Source organism: Brachyistius frenatus, unplaced genomic scaffold, assembly GCF_029030835.1.
Source record: "Brachyistius frenatus isolate BFR_SWC_R1_liver_20210118 unplaced genomic scaffold, ASM2903083v1 Contig_61, whole genome shotgun sequence".
Classification (NCBI taxonomy): domain Eukaryota; kingdom Metazoa; phylum Chordata; class Actinopteri; family Embiotocidae; genus Brachyistius; species Brachyistius frenatus.
Genome location: NW_027210660.1, coordinates 1357881 through 1376844, shown reverse-complemented (window position 1 = coordinate 1376844; position 18964 = coordinate 1357881). Strand labels below are relative to the sequence as shown.

Genomic DNA, 18964 nt, shown 5'->3' with positions numbered 1-18964 from the left:
TGAATGTTTTTTTTTTAAATTTATTTATGTTAATTTGTTTGTTTGTCACTTTTTTTCATGCACTGCTGCTCTTTCTTGTATAAAAATAAATTGCCACACATGCCAATGCGGAGTATATAATACTAGTATATAATAATATTTATAAAGTTGCATCTGCAATTACATTTCACATATCAATTATGACATTTAAAATGGGTTAAATAATGAGCTACTGTAAACCAATATGTTTTAATCTAAAATATTATGGTTTTATCCATATAATGTCATTTTGATTAGCTTCAACTCAGTGCAGGCACTGCTGATGGAAGATAATGATCATTTTATACCTGTAATCGAGAGAAGCAGAGCGATATGCTTTCAGGGATTTCCGAATTAAAAGCCTCGTTTTGCGTGACTCTGTGGCTATATTATCAGCCAAGAAAACCAGGCAACGTCCAGGGTCTCTCATTAAAACTGGTTCAGCTAAAATGGATCATTACAGCCTTATAAAGGTTGGAATAAGAGTGGGATTTACTGCAGCACTGTTGGATTAGACTGCATTAGTTTTAGCTAAGTGTATGTGATAAACTAACAACTGAGTTACAATAACGTCTTCTTCTGTAGAATGTATTGGGAAAATGGAAATTAACTGTAAAAAATAAAGATTCGAAATTAAAAAAATAATCCTTGTCATTATTATAATATAACATAACATAATATAATATAATATAATATAATATAATATAATATAAATATAATATAATATAATATAATATAATATAACATAATATATAATATAATAATATAATATAATAATATAATATAATATAATATAATATAATATAATATAATATGTCTACAAAATTTCGTTGGCATACTACCATATGATTACTGGAGCAAAACTTGTCAATATCTGGAATATCGCGAGATTGACGCGAGCGCGTGGTGCTGGGCTTCTGACTCGGTCACGCCCCCATCTCGTCACCTGGACCCGGTGTGTGTCTGCGGCCACTTCACACCTGCCAGCTGAAAGAAGAGGCAGGGGCAAACATCACCTTAAACCGGTGCTTCTGGCTGTAGGGAAACTGCCCTGGAAGTGTTTGTGAAGTGAAACAGTCCTTCGCTGTCAGCGTTAAACGTGTTTACTGTCACGGTGCCAGCAACAGCAACAGCTAGCAGATGGAGTTAGCGTGCTAGCTAACGTGGGTGCCGCTAGTTATGGCTCTGGTTTTGAAAATATTGTTTGCCGTCACGTTGTAGGCAGGTAGGTAGGTACTTTATTAATCCCCAAGGGGAAACGAGGGGAACTAGTCAAGCGCAGATGAATTGGGTGTTTGCTTCGTTCTCGTCGGTGCAGTGACCACAATGCTAATGGTCGTGCTAACCAGCTATCGTGACGTCTAATTAGCTAACGTGAGCTCGTCGGCTAAGGTTAGCGTTGTCCTGCCACGTTTGTGTTCGTGGTTTGATGTTTTCTTCTTTGCCTTGTGAATCAGATGTTGCCTATTTAAGCAGCGTTAGGATTGAATCCCGCGTTGAACGTGATACTCGGGTTGGGTCGTAATTACTCAGGCTACCTGGCTCACCAAATAACAGCTGGCTCACCTGAGAGGAAACATAAAGTTCATCGTTCATTAAGTTTGTTCTGTTGGCATCTTTAAAAAAAGAATAATTAGATGTTTAATTAGAGGGTTAACTTTAGTATATCATCATTTCTAGACTGGAGAAAAGTGTCAAGTTAGTCCCAGCTCAAAGTTTACACACAAATAAACATGGCTCCTAAAAAGAGACCAGTGCCCTTAAACATTACACCCTCTGGCGATGGATTATCCACCTCAACCAACACAGATGTTGCATCTGAGTAAGTTATCCTACTGGTCAAGTTAATATCCTTATATAAAATACAGTTTGATAATGTTATAAACCAGAAAGATGGATTATTCTAAGTCTTTATTTGTTTTCTTAGGGCCAATTTAGAAGCACTTAAGAAAATATTGGAGGAGCTGGACCTGGATGAACAGCAGAAGAAAAGATTAGAGGCTTTCCTCACCCAGAAGGCGAAGGTTGGCGAGTTGAAAGAGGATGACTTCCAGCGTATCTGTGAGCTCGGTGCAGGCAATGGAGGAGTAGTCAACAAGGAGTGCCACAAACCTTCAGGCATAATCATGGCCAGAAAAGTGAGCCACGAGTACACTATTATACTTATGAGATAAAAAAAAAAAAATATGATTCCTCTTCTTGTACAAAAAAGTTATACTAAATACATTAGTAGTTCATCCTGTACTTGACACCATGATACGCATTTAATAAAGCAACTTTCTTTTCTGCTCAGCTTATTCACCTAGAAATTAAACCTGCAATCAGAAACCAGATCATCAGAGAGCTTCAGGTACTGCATGAGTGTAACTCTCCCTACATTGTGGGTTTCTATGGAGCCTTTTACAACGATGGAGAGATCAGCATCTGCATGGAACACATGGTGAGAGAATCTGAGAGGGTGGCGGTAGAAAGTGTTTATTGCCATATTGATCCCCACAAAGAAATAATCTCTTTTTGCTCCCTTATCCTATATAACCATGCTTAAGGTCATGTACAAAACAGGGCTTGATTTTACCAATGTTTTTCAGATTAATCTTTAGATCTAAGAATCCTAAGATTGATCTTTGCATTTGCGCCTTTTCTCAGTAAATTAATTACATTGGTGCAAAATGTTTTGTGTATTCAGTGGTTACTTGTTATTAGTGGGTTCGTAAGGGATGCAGGCTGTGTAACATGTCTACACTGGGGAAATTGAGGAATTTCAATGTGTGTTTAAATTTGAAAGTGATTTATGTGATAGCTGGCTATATTAACCACTGAGAGTCACGACAGCTTTGTAAACTGACATGAATAGATGTAACAGTCTATGTGGCCCTGCCCTGACTCAGGATGCTTTGCGGTTTCTGGTTATGTCTTAGTCGATCTAGAGATTCTGCACACTGATGTGTCCTCCGTTTGTGCTCGTTGAGGAGATATAATGTCTCGTGTCACAAACAGGGCAGACTCATTAGTAAGATGACTTTCAGTTTCTGCCCTGTCTGTTCTCAAAGTGATCATCAAACTGTACTTAGTTGAAGCATCTGGGATTGACAGTTCATGCATTAATGTAAATGGTAGCATGTTGTTAATCCCGATAGTGACGATGCGGTTGCAAGTGGTGCCGGTCTTTTGTTACTTTTGCTGTATCATCGTGAACAAACATGCTGTTTACAACCACTCTGTTTTCCCTGTAATGCAGGATGGTGGGTCTCTGGACCAGGTGCTGAAAGAAGCAAACCGGATCCCTGAGGAGATTCTGGGCAAAGTCAGCATTGCTGTAAGTATGTGGTTATCTACATTAGTGTCGTATAGAATTATATGAGATAGTTGGCATTAATGAAACACTGATTAGTCTAAGTTGTTTTTAGATCAAATACTTTTTCACACAAAATTCAAGTTTTTTAATTATGACATAATCACTGTTTCAGTGTACTATATTGTGATCAAAGTAAACCATGCATGCAGTATGCACAAACACACACGCCATGTGTCTGGATGCATTTCATGCTTGTTTGTGGTGACTGTTGTTTTCACATTAAGGTTATTTAAGATTATTGACTTGTGTTAATTCTCCCCTCTTTTGAAACAGGTTTTGAGAGGTCTTGCCTATCTAAGAGAAAAACACCAAATCATGCACAGAGGTATCAATATTTTTATTGAGTTGATGATTCATACTTGAATTTAAAATTATTAAGTTTTAAGGTTGTGATGTACAGTAACAAGGCAAATTGTATTCTGCTAAAATCTTTGTATCCACTTATTTATGTTGGTCACACACCAAAGATATCAAACACAGTACACACTTTGGGTAAAGGCAGTCCCTTTTGACAGTATTCATTATGGATGTCCATTTAGGTCAAGTTTACATGACATATCCTTTTTACCTTCAGATGTGAAGCCCTCAAACATACTGGTGAATTCACGTGGTGAGATCAAGTTGTGTGACTTTGGCGTGAGCGGGCAGCTCATAGACTCTATGGCCAATTCATTTGTTGGGACAAGATCCTACATGTCGGTATGTTGATCCTCCCTGAAATAGCCTTGAAATTGTTAATTCAGTTCACTTCCTCCACATTAATCTGTTGCCGGTTTTCCTAAATTCACTTATTTGTTGCCTTGTGACTTTTAAAAAAAAATGTTCTCATCCATCATTGTTTATGTGTGAGGTTCATATTTTTGACCTAATTTAAGATAATGGCAATCCAGTGACACCAGTTTAACTCCAGCAAAATACGAGGGTCAATCAAAAAGTCCTGAGACTGCTCCTGTTAGGGGGCACAAGAGGAGCAGTCTATCACTTTTTGACTTTCACTCATACTTCAGCCATTTATTTTACACCATTCAATGTTTGAACAGTTAGCAACAATTCTTTAGTATGCGCTGAATTACTTTTTTTTGTGTGTTGTTTATGTTTCCTCTGTAGCCTGAGAGATTGCAGGGAACCCACTATTCTGTGCAGTCAGACGTGTGGAGTATGGGCTTGTCCCTTGTAGAGATGTCAATCGGGCGCTTCCCCATCCCCCCTCCAGATGCCAAAGAACTGGAGGCCATGTTTGGACGACCCATATTGGATGATGCAGCGGGAGAGACACACAGCACATCACCTAGACCCAGACCACCGGGTAGACCTGTCGGCGGTGAGCAACACAAACACATAAGTATTTTAGGTAGATATTTATAACTCCAAGAAGCAAATCTGCTTGCTGACCACTTTAGATGGAGAAATCATTCATCCTGATGTCAGTGAGTTGCCCACTTGGTTTTGTTGGATGCCGCAAAGGAGCTTTTAGTACTTTTGATTGAAACTTTCTCTGACTAATTTCTTACTTGTTGTTGTATGTGATATTAAACTGAGTTAAACATGGCTCCTCTTCCAGGTCATGGTCCTGTAATGGCCATCTTTGAACTGCTGGACTATATAGTCAATGAGGTAAGAATGAAAGAAGTTATTATTGACTGTCATTTTGCAAATTATGAATGTTTTGCCTTTGACATTTTCATTGAGCTTCCTTCTGTATTTCAGCCCCCACCTAAACTACCCCATGGCATATTCACCTGTGATTTTCAGGACTTTGTGACAAAGTGGTAAGACAACATTTTAGCCTGAAAATATTCCTCAGTTGTCCTTGCGTCCACATGTTCTTTTACCATTTTTTTTAGCTATCAGAAGTAATCATAAACATGCAATCTGTCCACAGTCTCATCAAAAATCCAGCAGACAGAGCTGACTTGAAAATGTTGATGGTAAGTTTCCTCAGTTTGACTTAAACTTGAATTTGAGATTGAGGTTTCACTTTTTTTTTTCAGGCCCATCAGCACTGGGGATATGTAAAATATGTGACAGGTCAAGAACACAAAAGATAGTTTTTACAAACACCTCGATCAAACCAGCACTGGAGTTAAACTCTGTGACATTTTGGTCAAGGAAACTGAGAAGTTGGAGTTGCAAACTGTTTAATTCTATTAGTACATTTTGAATGATTTGTTTATATGTGATTGTGTTTTGTTCTAGAATCATATGTTCATCAAGCGGTCTGAGGTGGAGGAGGTAGACTTTGCTGGCTGGCTTTGTAAAACCATGGAGCTGAACCAACCCAGCACTCCCACATGTGCTGCAGACTGAACACACAATCTACTCATGCACACAATATGTAGAATCATGGAGAAAATGCTGCCTGAAACCATCTCCCAGATATACTGTATACACCTTGTCTGCCACATCCTCCCGCAGGTGGAGCTTCAAAGGCTCCATCTTAAATTCAGCTCTGTTAATATTTTAACTGACAAATCACATTCTAGGAAAGATTCTATCTACACACACAAATGTTTGTTGGCTGTGTGTACAACATATACTACATGTAAATCACTACTAATTTGTGTTAAGTTCAGTATTTTGGACAAGGTAACTCTTGGCCACTGCTGCACTGTGTTTCCTTGTGTAGCTGTCTAAATTCGAGTACTTTCTTAATTATTTTCACTCACCATCCTGCAGTGATCATGAATATACTGTATAAAACTGGAAAGACATCCCTTAAAAGAAAATGAAAATGTCTTTTTTTTCCCCCAATTCTGCTTTTCAGTTTTCTCTGAAGTGCTCAGAGGCTTACAGAACGTGTGTCAGATTAATACATATATGAATTTGATTGTATACCTGTTATGCAAACACACTAAGAAACGTAAGGGGTTTATTTTACTGAAACGGTTGGGTTATGTGTGTCTTTGTTAGGAGGAGATAATCGTGTCCAAGTTTTTTTTTGCATTTCTTGACAGCTGATTTCTAAAAAAAATTTAGAAGTCTTGAGGTGAAGCACAATGTTAAAAACATTATAGCATGACCCTCATGTCAAAGCCAAAAAATAATTTAAAAAAGAGTTACAAACCCAAATAGACTGTTTGGTCCCTCTGTATTTTAGGGTTGTCTCTTTTTATGTGTACTTCTTCTTGTCACCAACATTTTAACAATATCGATCTTTTTATGGTAAAATAATCAAAGGCTTTGTCTATAAAATCGTAATGGTCAATAAATGGTATGTATTGTAACGTGAGCATTACGGCTTCATTTGACAGTCTCACTTCTGTTCACCAGAAGAGGGCAGCATACTAGTTACACAACACTGAGGACCTCTGGTACAATTACTCTCTTAAAGTATGCTACCAAATGCTGATGTAAATGTTTACCTTGGCTAAGTGGTGTACTGTGTGGACACTGCTGCAACCAAGTTACCAAATATATAATATTCAAAGAAAGCAAGAGCAGGATAATAAACTGAAGCTTTGTTAAATGACATTAGTCTTCCTTTCAAATGACAAGTACAGTAATAAAAATCTGTTTGACGTGACTGACTGGAGTGATTATATTGTCAGTCAAGTTCAGGCTTGAAGAGCGAAACCTTGAGCTCAGAGAACGACATAGTGTTGCAGTATGTGGGCTGGTTTAGTCTGAGCAGTGTTGAGGGGAGGGGGGACTATTGCAGCAGAAAAACAGCAAAGTCTGCAGTCATTAATATGCAAATATGCAAATGAGAGGGTAATTAAGATTGGGCGTTTGTCAGTGGCTCTTTGATTGCTAATGAATTCCAATCTGCAAGAAAGGGGGAGGGGATGATGAACTGAAAATTAGGAAAAAGAGCAAAAGGATATTGTGCTTTTCTCATTTTTCCTAGAAAAATGGGGAAAAGAGTGAGTGAGCGGTTTATACAACGTGAAGGCCCTATTGAACAGAAGATGACACATTAATTATTACAAAAACACTGAACATTGCTGCTTTATCGATTCACATCAAATAAGAAAAAGGTCAGAAACTGATTAATGAGCCATATTTGAAAAACGCGTTGAACAAGGGTGTTCAAATTCTGTTTCGGCACCATCCGACACCTCAACATGATCGAGTGGGAATTTGTGCCGAGACAATTAACCATACACACCGCCACTGAGCATTCACCACGGCAGGCTAGAGCCGCCGCGGGAAGGTGGAAAGATTTCTGCTCATTAAGAGTGATGTGACTGACCCCCGTTGAGAAAGAGATGCTCAGGTAGCTTGGCGGGAGATGTGCAGCGGCAGCATGTTGTGTGTTATCTTTGTATTTTTTGCAAACGGGGACCCACGGTTCACACACGAGCACACACTGCTGTTATTGCTGTTTCAGTGGTCCCATGACACTTGTACGTCTTCCTCTCTGGCATGTGAAATGAGAACGTGTATACATGAAATAAAAACAAATTAAATGTGAAGAATGGGGTGAAACAGCTGCTCTTGTCACCATATAGCATAATGACCTCCTCACAATGCTGCAGCTGATCATTACAATATCAGTCTGTGATGCCCAGTCAAAAGAAAAAAACACATTAAAATATGGGCGGAAGTCTTGGGAATGATCTAAAAAAGAGGAAAACATGACACCATTTCATTTACAGAATCTAATTGGCAGTGTGATATTTTTATTGAATACGTTCCCAAATACTTCGGCCAGGATTGCAAGTACAAACACTGAAGCTAATATATTTGGAATGGGGTGTTAGCAGCTGATCCCAGCCCTGCTCTGTTTTAGTGTGACAAGTGGTGGAGAACATGAGTGTGTTTGTGTGACACAGACAGAGAGAGGGGGCTGTATTTTTTTTTTTAACAGGAAACAGGAAACCAGAAGTCATAACAGGATGCCCCAGCTTTTTATACTGTACCTGATGCGTGGGTGGCTGTATGGGGGTAACCCATTTACAAAGCTTTAGAGCTTGTGTCTAGAAGAAGAGGGAGCCCAGGAAAGAGTGGGTGGACAGGAGGGTACACACATTGGGGTTAGGAAAATGAAGTTCCACTCTAAATATAGCCTCTTTTTTTTTCTGTTGTGCACCTTACCACACAACCTCGATATTGTTTTTGCCTCAATCCGGTTTGTCCTACTTTTTAAAAGGCAACAAACCAAACAATGTTTGATGTTTTGTGTAGAGCAGTGATATGATCGCTTCAATGTGAATATATGTGCCACCTTTCCCCAGGTGTGCTGGAGGAGCTTCACACTGAATCTGTGACATGAAACTAGTTTTGTCATAATGAGGTTGATGTGCTCACGCTGACTGGATGTTCCTTACCCTGCTGCAAAAATGTAGAGCTGAGTTGTACCCTCATAGCCAACACGTTAAAGTGCATCTGTCTTGCCTGTTCCTAAGGCTGAGTAAACAGTTCTGTTGTAAATGTGTATGCTTTGACTATAAAAGTCAGAGAAAAAAGAGAGATTCCAGCAAGTTAAAATATAATTTTTGTATGTCACAATTATAATTATAAAGAGGCAAAGCTTTTGATGATAATATAGTTCTAACTTCATAAACAGTCACAGTTAATCACAGACAGGTGTGTGCTTGAGCTGCATGTGTGCAATGCATGTGTATGTGAACCACAAAGTGGCTGAGTTTTTTTGTGAAGGCCAGCACAGATGTTACTTAGGTATGTTTTTCCCCACAGCAGTTGAGGTTTTATCTAGAAAGTCTTAAAACAAATGCTGACATTAACTTCAGCCTTGTTTACACAACCACCAAAGTACTTCTTTTGAAACACACCAGATAGGCCATTATTGAAAGCTAAACACTGACATGTGCTGTAAAATTTTGATTTCTGTTTGACAAAAGTAAGTATGCCCACCATTACTTTTTTCTGCCACTTTTGCACCCTGAATTTTGTAAGTGCAGGTTTTTCTCTCCTCTCCAAACACTAAGCTAAAACTGTTGGACATATTGTGAATACATAATATATTGCAAAATTGTAATATTATAGGTATCAGGGAATTCCCAAAACATTGCTATTGCTAATATTGACAGCAAACATTATCATACATATATTTTACCATAATTATTTCTTTGGGATGTTTTTTTGTTTTGTTTTTTTGCATTTCAAACTAGATGTGCATTCAGAGAGCACAGACCTCCCCCAAGACCAATAGTCCACTCTTTTATGATATGCAAATCTGCAACTGCACCATAATGTCTGGATATATTTCCAGTTATATTCAAATAATGTGAAAATCCAATTGTACCCAGCTGAAGCTACACATCTGAGCTGTGCATTTATTTATTATTACAACTGATGTTACAATTGTATGAGTTCCAGTTCTCCTCCATTAAGCTACTGCTCTGTTAATGACTCCTTGCTGTTTTAAGTTTGAGTAAGTACATGTGAATCCCAAAGGATTACTGGTAACCATGAATGTGGAGGGGGGGGTCCATCGCATTTTCAGAATGGGCTATGTTTTGTCACTATTGAACTTCACTACCACCTATGGATTTTAAGATGTATGACATCCTGTGAGTTTGATCTGCTCCAAAATTTAGAGGGTTCTTCCTCGGCCTATACTACACCCTTCAACCACGTTTTCGCAAAAAAATGGGCTGGTTGTTGATCTGCATTCCTGCTGGCAAACAGGCAAACAAACAAACTGAAAACATGAACGCCAAATGTTTTTCGCCAATAACAAAATTGCATTGCAAATACGTTATGGTATTTACAATACAATATTACAATTATTATTATACTACTTACGCACTGTGATTAGTGTAATTTATTCATAGCAAGGTCACTCCATATTCTGCTGTCTTTCGCCATGTATTTAAACAACATGGCCAATTAAGACAAACTTTCTTACAATCTTATCCGTGTTTGCATTACTGAGCAGGACTCCCTTCTCTCTTGACACTCGGGAACATTTTTTATTGCTCAGGCACTGTTTGAGAACAAAATTAAAATGCAGGAAAACCCATGGGCAAACTGAGACGGCCCTAAAGGTTGATGTTGAAACATAATTGGACGTCCCACATGCCAATCAAAATTCGGCGTATCCAATTGGTGCTCCCTCCGACATTATCGCTCCATCTTCTGCTGCTCTGGTCTGTTGGGCTTGCCGCTGTCCCCATCCGCCAGTCGACATAGATCCCCGCAAATCGACGTTCAGACCATTTTGCGTTTCGTTCACAGCTGTAAAACGGTGACATTTTGCTGTATTTGCGATCATCGCTGCATCAATGCAAAGGCTGTCGAAACCGGCTTCGTTTGGTTTCTTCGTTTTAGTTGAAATTGGACACCGCTGAGGTCTCAGCGTCCATGTCCTCCCGTAGGGCTGCGCTGCGGAGGGATATTCTATTGGAACCGACAATGTGGAGGCTGTTAAAATGTCTACTTGGAAAATGAAATGGTCACAGTTTTGCTAACAATAACGACACAGAGTAACACAAGAGTTATGTTTCGCGTGAGAGACGGGTTCGCAGCTTCGTGACGAAGACTACTACGAGACGAGGCGGCAGAGGAGCGCTTCATTTGTCTTTTCCTCATCTTCATCAAGCCGACAGTCCGGACCACGGGGGGAAGGATCCTATCCCTAACTTTGTTTTTCTCTCTACTCCAGCCGTTCATTTCTCCCCGTTGGATGACACATTATTGAATCCAGGTAAAGTGGACGCCCGTAACGAGCATAAATCAAGTCAAATTGAAGTTGTTTGTCACGTTGTTTACAGGAGTAATAATCAAATTTTAAGCGCATCGTTCAAGTTGTGCCGAGTGCTACAGCCGGGAAAAGCGGGGGTCTTGGATTTGTCGTCCGCTCGGCCTGAGCGAGCTGGCGGTGTTATTACTGAGCATTAGTAGCTTGTGTGTGATGGAAAAGACTTCTTTGTTCACTTCAATGGGCTATAACGTTACAGCACATTAGCATATTACCAGATTGAGTTCGCTCTCCCGGGATTTAGCTGTCCGTAGTGTTAGTATGTCGGCTTCGCGGACACAAAAACGTCCAGACGGTTTACATAGACCGACGTTAAGTTTATTTAAAATAGTCCCGAGTTGGGGCTGAAAAAAAAAAAAAAAAAAAAAAAAAAAAAAAAAAAAACACATCAACGATCGCTTTACACCTCGTATCAGGATTGTGGAGTTTTCTAATATAGCCCGAATCCACTGTATAATAAATTAAAAACCTCCTCCTCCCCCCCCAAAAAATGTGCAATTATAACAATATCCTCGTTAAAAGTATGTTATTTCGCCCCCTCTACGTGCTAACCGTGAACCACAGTGCCGAGCAACACGACTGGAGCTAAAAGCCTTATTTCCCCCACACGATGGTAAACACTCGTCTTTTTCGGACATATCGTTATCATTTATTTCGCCGTTTCCTTTTCGACCACTTAGCTGAAACTTTGCAAGCCCGAGTCTTTTGTGTTTATCTCTTTTTCTGCTGCTCGACGTGTGAGGGCAGGCAACAGGTTTTTTTTTTTTTTTTTTTTTTTTTAAATCCTTTTAAAACGTCTCGCAGGATTTATTTATTTATTTATTTTTAACCCGCTGATGAGCCACTAAAACACAGCTTGCCTGCTGGTAACCGTGTGCTCTTTATTTAACGATTGCTAAGGAGTTGTTGTATGGCTATTTGTGCCGTAAAACTTTTCTCCAAATGCGCCAGGCCTAAGGTGGGGGTGCTCAAGACAAGCAACTTCCATTTGTTAGGAGGGGCCAAGCACACTTTATCCCCCATTTTGACCTCAGTTGACTAAAAGACAGACATTTCTGGATTATGTGCTCCCATCTTCTTGTTCTTAAATATTTACACATCTGTTTTTGCTGGTCAGTTGTGTCACTGCCAGCTGTTGTACCATTATTTACATGGTCTTTGAGGTTAGTCTTGATCTAGTGTTTGCATCCTTTCATGTCCTCAAATGGGGATAGTCTTGTTATTGTTGTTGTTTCACCAGTTATGTTACTGATTTTTGATGTTGGCTTTGTCGTGGTTTTACTTGATTATAAACACAGTAGCCGGATTACTCGCAATATTTTGACTGTATCAGTAGCAAAAGTAGCACTACTGTTATGCATTTGACAACAGGGCTGCAGATATCAATTTTTGTCAGTATCAATTCATCTGTTCATTATTTTTTTCTATTGATCAATTAACAGTTTGGGCTTTAAAATGCCAGAACATGGTGGAAAAATGTCAGCCAGTGTTTCCCAAAGCCCGGGGTGCAGCCTTAAAATGTCCGGGTTTGTCCCAACCAACAGTCCACAACCCGAAGATATTCAGTTTACATGATTTCTCCCAGCTGGTAATTACTGTGGTTATTTCGTTTTGTTTTAGCTCTAGTTACAAAGTGTTTCTACTACTGGTTTGCCCACTTCATATAGACTTTTATACTTTTCAGGATGTTTTCCACATATGGAAGGCATTTGCCTTGGTATAGGTTGGTCATGAACGGCCTAATTGAAAGTCCAGCATGTCGTGTTATCACTCTGTAAATTCCAGCGAATAGAGCTGTTGGACCAAGTTGGGTTTTGAGGTGGAGGGAGCAGCATGGGCCCAGGGCCCGACTAACGGCGAGTGCCGTCTCGTCTGTGGCTTAGCCATAGTCACTCTGTGGTATATAATTCTATAACAGTAATCATTTCAAAGGTGTGATCAATATTTAGATACAGTCATAGTGGGGCCATAAACCATTTATTATTTCATCCTATCCTATTTCTCTTTAAGTCCTGAGAGCAATGGTAGATTAAGATATACACTGTGATCTTACGTCTCCACACTTAGGACATTTTGGTAACCTGAAGTTTCTGAAAAGTGGTTTAAAGAACCTTCATATCTGCTCAGTGAAAGGTCCAAGAAAATACTAGCGTCTTCTCCTCTGCTCTGTGGAGAACTCTAGTGAATGCAGGTGTCTCATGAAGGGCCAGAGTGACCTTGATTGTCTGTAAACAATAGCAAGAAACCCTTGGAAATGAATTAAATATAAAATAGAGGGAAATGAAGCCCCGCACAATAAGGGGTGGATTTAAGGTATAAAAAGGGGAATCTTCAGTGATCTAGTCAGAGGTGCTTTCTGTGGAAACAAACTCTCAGATTTATTGAACCATCTTTTGAGAGATGGTAAATCTTACATTGCATTAAGCTCTGTGTGATTTTTTTTGTTTTTGTTTTGTTTTGTCTCATTTTGTTTGAACTTGCTAAAAATCTACCAATTGCTAAGCAATAGATATTTTTTAAGAACCCGAAGACTACTTCCCCCCACTGAAGATATTTAGACACACTAACCCATGTTAGAAATGGGCTACCAAGGAAACTCTTGGAACTGGTTGGATTTTTCATTACTTGGTCAATACTCTGCTGGTTTCAGGCAAGGATGTGCCTTTTGAATGCTAATTCAATCCTAGGATGTATACATACTATAAGCTAATACGTTTTAACTGTATCACTTGCCTGTATCGCCTCTGCTAGCGTAACGCATCCTGAAGAGTTGACTTGGTTTTGTCGTCGGTTATGTATGCGTTTACACCATGTCATTTAATTCGCTGTCGTACTGAACAGAGCGAATGCTTTTGAGTCATCTACCTGAAACATCGTTATTACATGGACTTTGTGGTACAGGTGGAGATATTGTTTGGGATTGTGTTTATTGAAACATTTGTTGGTTAAAATAACGAGGTTTTAATTACATTCTCAGACTTTCTTTGCATAATTTTTTCGCCTCATTCCTATTTCTTGTGACAGCAATTTATTGTCTCACACAAAGATGTCTCTGATGTTGTGTCCTTGTATCTCTGGAGTTTAGTGAATAAAATGTGATCCTAACCAATAGAAATGATGAACAATGTGGTGAAAATACTTTGTGCAATTCAAAATGTATTTTCGTGAGGGTTTAATGATAAAATATCCTACAAACTAAGTCGTTATATTACCAGTAAATACCTCTGTCTGCTTGGACATTATATTAACATAAGCTATGTTGTCATACTTGGATAATATCACCAATAGTCTCATTCAAAGTATTGTCACATTATTGGAGTGGAGATATTGAAACATGCGGCGTACCTTTGCTGGTCAGAATAATCTACATCTTACAGCCCACAAAATAAACTCACCCTCTCTTTACCTCTGCTTGTAGTCGCTTGCTGAGACTGAAAGGGCCAAGTGAACAGCAGCAGAGAATGGCTGCAGTGGAAACAGACAAGGAGCTCAACGACTTGCTGGATTTTAGCGCGGTAAGATTTCTCTGAAGATTGCTTGCATTTGTCGAGTATGCATCTTAAACAGCTCACGGAATGAAACATTATTTTACATTTTCATCATAAATCCTTAGCAGTTGTCAAGTAATTTGAAGTATGACTGAATGGCATCCATGGTCAATCAGGGTTTGAAGGACTGCAGCGTGAACATCAGCCACCTTTTTATGAGATTTTTGTTGTGTCTCTTTAATTTTAGTATTCACTCAGTCAAAGCTGATATGTCTACAGTAGATTGCTTCATGTAGTTGCAGTGTCGCTGTTGGTTAAACAGGATAGAATAGTTTGAATTACCATCTAACCAACCTTGCACAGATGAGAAGGGCACACCCCAGCAAAGTCTTAGATTGACTTTCAGTGGTTTGTTTACAGTTTGGTTCCTCTCATTTCAGATGTTTGAGCCTCCAGTTTCAAATGGTAAGAACCGGCCGACGACTCTCGCCAGCAGTCAGTTTGGCGGTTCAGGTAAGACAAAAAAAACAAAAACCTTTTTTACACTTTTTCTGTCCCTGTGAAGTTTGATTGAAAAAAAAGATATACAAAAACAAATATTAGAAAGATTTTCTTTCTATTCTTTTCTCTCCTTAACCTAGTGTGTAATAGTGACCTTATTATTTTGTAGTACATCTCTTAACAGTTAAGTGAGTTAGTCTCACTAACCCACCTTGACTCACTAGTTCTTTTGAATTATACTATAACAGAACAGGCTTCCTGTTGTCCTCTTTTTCCCATGAATTGGGTTTCAGATCACAGATTATTGGAAAGAATCTCAGGAAGATTGCCAGCCTATTTCATGTTCTGCAGATCAAGCGTCATCTCCCCTACACTTTCTCATCCTCGCCTTGCAGGTGTCCCTTCCCTCACCTTCTCAGCTGTTGCCATTCAATCACTTTAAGGACAAAGGCAGAGGGTGGGGGTTGGTGGGAACAGCCCAATTAATCTCCTCTGCTTACTCTGTGGAAAAAGTGAATTCCCTTGTCCTGCAATCTCGCACCCTACTTTTCTACTCTACATAACTCATTTTCACCTAGAGCTATTATCCATCCTCATCATCAACCCTTACAGTTGACGTGCATGTAGCTTACTATGAGCAAACAGTCTCAGAGACATTCAAGATCAGACGGTTTCCTTTATTTTGTCACGTCTCTGGTCCTTTTGTTATGCTGCCATGTACCAAACTCTATTTGTCTATTGCCTACTGTACCAAATCCGTTTGCCCTACATGAACCGTTCTTTGCCGCCCTGGTATTTCTAGAAGTGCAGTAAGTATTTCAGATGGCAATAGGAACAAAACGGGATACTCAAGGATAAGATGAAAGACAAGGCATTGAGTGTCTGGCTGGGGTATAGGGAGCTCTATTTCATCTATTCACTTGAGGGCGACTTAAATGTTCTTTTGTCGTGGCAAGGTGTGTGCTTACAAAAGAGACACGTAGATGTTATCAATCCAACGGCCGCTCATGACATCGTTCTTCCGCTGCCCAGAATATATTCTGTGATTTTTAGTCATCATATTTGGTTTTACAGCAGGAAAAACATACGCATCGAGATCCACTTTTACGCATACGCTCAGTATATTCTCTGTGTATAAAGTCATTACAATTTTAATAGACACTTTTCAGACTCGGAGCGAATAAATGTGTGAGATTTGTGTATTTTGGGTGGAGTATTACTTTAAAGGAGTAATTAAGCATACCTGGGACATCTGGTTATTTATTTTATTTTCATAGGGGTATGACAACATTTGTACCACTTTCATTCTGTGTACTAATGTTGAAGTTAGACCTGGAAGGCAAATAACTTACCTCAGCATCAAGGCTGGAAAAAGCAAAAAACGGCTTTTCAAAGTTCTAAAATATGCCTACCAACACATTGAAAGCTTACTCATGAACAACTTTAATCTTATTTGTTTATTTTGTAACAAATAAAAAATGGAAATGGAATTCATACACTAGTTATACCACATTTTAGATAAATATCTATTAAGATAAAATGATGAAGTGATAACATTTTTATATCCCAATGGTCAAGTTTAATTTAACTGACTGGCCATTATTCAACACCATAACTCAGGATCAGAATGGGAGATTGCGACCATTTTTCACACGTGGTTGGACACTGAATTAGTGGCACACATCTTCGGTGTCCATCTTGAAGCTGCTGGGATTGTATAGATCTTCTGTGCAGTCGGGTTTATGAAATATGTGAGGCATCCACATTTTAGCATTTGTAGCTGCTTTGCAGCAACATCCAAATTTAAAGCATCGTCTACTGTCATGGGTACAATTTACCGTTTTATCAGAATCAGCTTTATTGGAGAAATTCCTTCAGAGTCTTCCCTACATACATTATGAGTCTGGACAGACATGGATGTGAACTGCAACTTGACAGGTTGGTGGATCGGTAAACATCAGTGTGACGCAGTGACTTCCTGAAGTCTTGAAGTTGTCAGGTTATCTACCGTCAGCGCAGCTATAGAGACCTATTTTAAAACCTGTGATACCAACACGGTTTGTCAATCCGTGCTGTAGGCAGAAACACTGCCTTAGTCCCTTAGTCTATCTCAAGAAATGGCACATAACTCCCTTCTTTGTCCTTTTCACACTTCTGTATGTTTACAGATCTTCTCAATTTACTGCGTGAAAGAAGTTTATTACCCAAAATGTTAAATATTCCATCTAGCACAAAGCCATACTGTTTTCCTCTGATGCTTTGAAAGTAAGATAGGTTGAAGCAGTGCTGCTAGATATACAGGTAGTATACATGGCGAAAAGAATAATTCCAGAGGAATTTGCATTGCCATTAGTGTCTGCCTGTATGTAGTAAAGGTGGTCATAAAATCGTCTCTGTTTTTCTGGTTACTTAAAGATATGCTGTCATGTGAATTTGGTCCAGTGTCTCCTTTTTTTTGGAGCAGCTGCTACGTGTTTTCGTTAGTCAGTTCGATACCTTTTTTTTTTTTCCGAGTATGGTCGAGGTTTTGGGTATGTGGAGGTTTAGCATGCGTGACTGTGGGGAACCTCCCTTTTTAGAGGCTTCAGTCATGATAATATCTCTGCTCTGGTCTTATGTCTATTCAATCCCTTTCTGTCAGTTATTTTTCAGTGCACTTTCATTTTTTGGTCACTGGAAACCGAAAATCCTAAAATGTATTTTTAAGCATGGGTATGGGCAGAAATGCAGAAGGAGAGTAGATACAAAATTTGCATGAAATGTTCCATTTTTCAAACAGATGTGCTAGTGAATCTAAGATACTAGAAGGTGTTCAAATTACAGGCAAGTTTGCTGTTTAAAACTGGAATTATTGGCACATCTTCCTGTTAAAATGTATGTAATTTCCCCTCACGCCAGAAGACATTGAAATGTAGCCGTGCATGTTCGTGAGCACATTGTTTTGTGTTTGAGAAGTCTCCGGTGACTCACAGGTTAAAACAGCCAGGCCTGTGTTATTGTACATTGTTCAGTATTTCATTAACAGTGTTCACTCTCAAGATTTTATCTGACATCATGCTTTGTGTCTGTGTGACTCACTTTGCCAAGGGAAGGAAGAAGTTGTGTGGACAAATGGCACACTCGGTTATAGGTGCCTGGGGCAGTGTTCCTGTAAAAACGAAGACATGTCTGCAAGTTTAGTCAATGCATGTGCCCGGCTTTCGTTCATGAAGCTTATGACTCAGGCTGGCTGTCTGTTTCCAGTATTTCTTCCTGTGTAATTATAGACTAGCCATGCTTAAAGGGGCGTTGCATGCTGCATGCTGGGAGGAGAAGTGCATTGGGGTTCTCCAGAGAATTTGTCTGATGTTACTCACCCGTCTTTTAATTTTCTCTCTCTAGTTCTGATAGTCTGTATGAATATTGCAGTACTCATGGTTTCCTGATGATGTTGGCACTCCTTGTAGAATCAATGAGCATTTGTTCCATTAAAAAAGGTATTTTGTGATTCACAGTTACACAATTAATTGTGATTAAAGTCATGACCGTCTCTTAAAGCTGTGTAAAAATGTTATTTAGACACGATTGTAATTCTTTCCGCATGTAACATTACATTGTGAAATGCACATTGGACAAGAAGGCAGAAAGAACGATGGGTCTGAATAAGATAAAGCAGTAATCTGGAGAAAAAGTTACACATTATGAAGAACGTAATTAGTTAGAAATAAAGAAACCCTGCTGGAGATGGTGAGGAAGAGGTGTAACAAACATCCAAACTCAGTTTTCAGACAAATGTTTGCTCATATACTGTAGAAAGGGTCACACCCTGTGCTTGGTTACAGATTTAAGGATGATTATAACTTTACAAGTAGGGTAAGGACACATTTCTCCATCACACAAGCAAAACTCATGAAAACAAAGATGTTGGAAATCGGAGGAGAAAACCAGGCAACCTGG

At 39.2% G+C, this 18964-nt stretch overlaps 2 protein-coding genes across 3 annotated transcripts in view; both read left to right on the top strand.

Annotated features, from left to right (window-relative positions):
• The first annotated feature begins 1664 nt into the window (after positions 1–1664).
• Positions 1665–6896, top strand: map2k2b (mitogen-activated protein kinase kinase 2b). The gene is made up of 11 exons (XM_069706129.1): positions 1665–1840; positions 1946–2156; positions 2312–2458; positions 3257–3334; positions 3647–3698; positions 3948–4072; positions 4481–4694; positions 4935–4987; positions 5081–5142; positions 5256–5301; positions 5570–6896. The coding sequence occupies exons 1-11, from the start codon at positions 1752–1754 to the stop codon at positions 5678–5680; spliced, it is 1188 nt and encodes a 395-aa protein (XP_069562230.1). The 5' UTR covers positions 1665–1751; the 3' UTR covers positions 5681–6896.
• Positions 6897–10448: 3552 nt separating this feature from the next.
• tcf3a (transcription factor 3a) overlaps positions 10449–18964 on the top strand; it is a 28336-nt gene continuing 19820 nt past the window's right edge. Inside the window, exons 1-3 of one of the 2 annotated variants that reach the window (XM_069706127.1) lie at positions 10449–10985; positions 14458–14554; positions 14968–15040. In XM_069706127.1, the coding sequence (XP_069562228.1) occupies positions 14501–14554; positions 14968–15040 (127 nt within the window). In that variant the 5' untranslated portion in view covers positions 10449–10985; positions 14458–14500. The remainder of the gene's footprint in view (positions 10986–14457; positions 14555–14967; positions 15041–18964) is intronic. The other variant, XM_069706128.1, reaches the window with a different exon arrangement.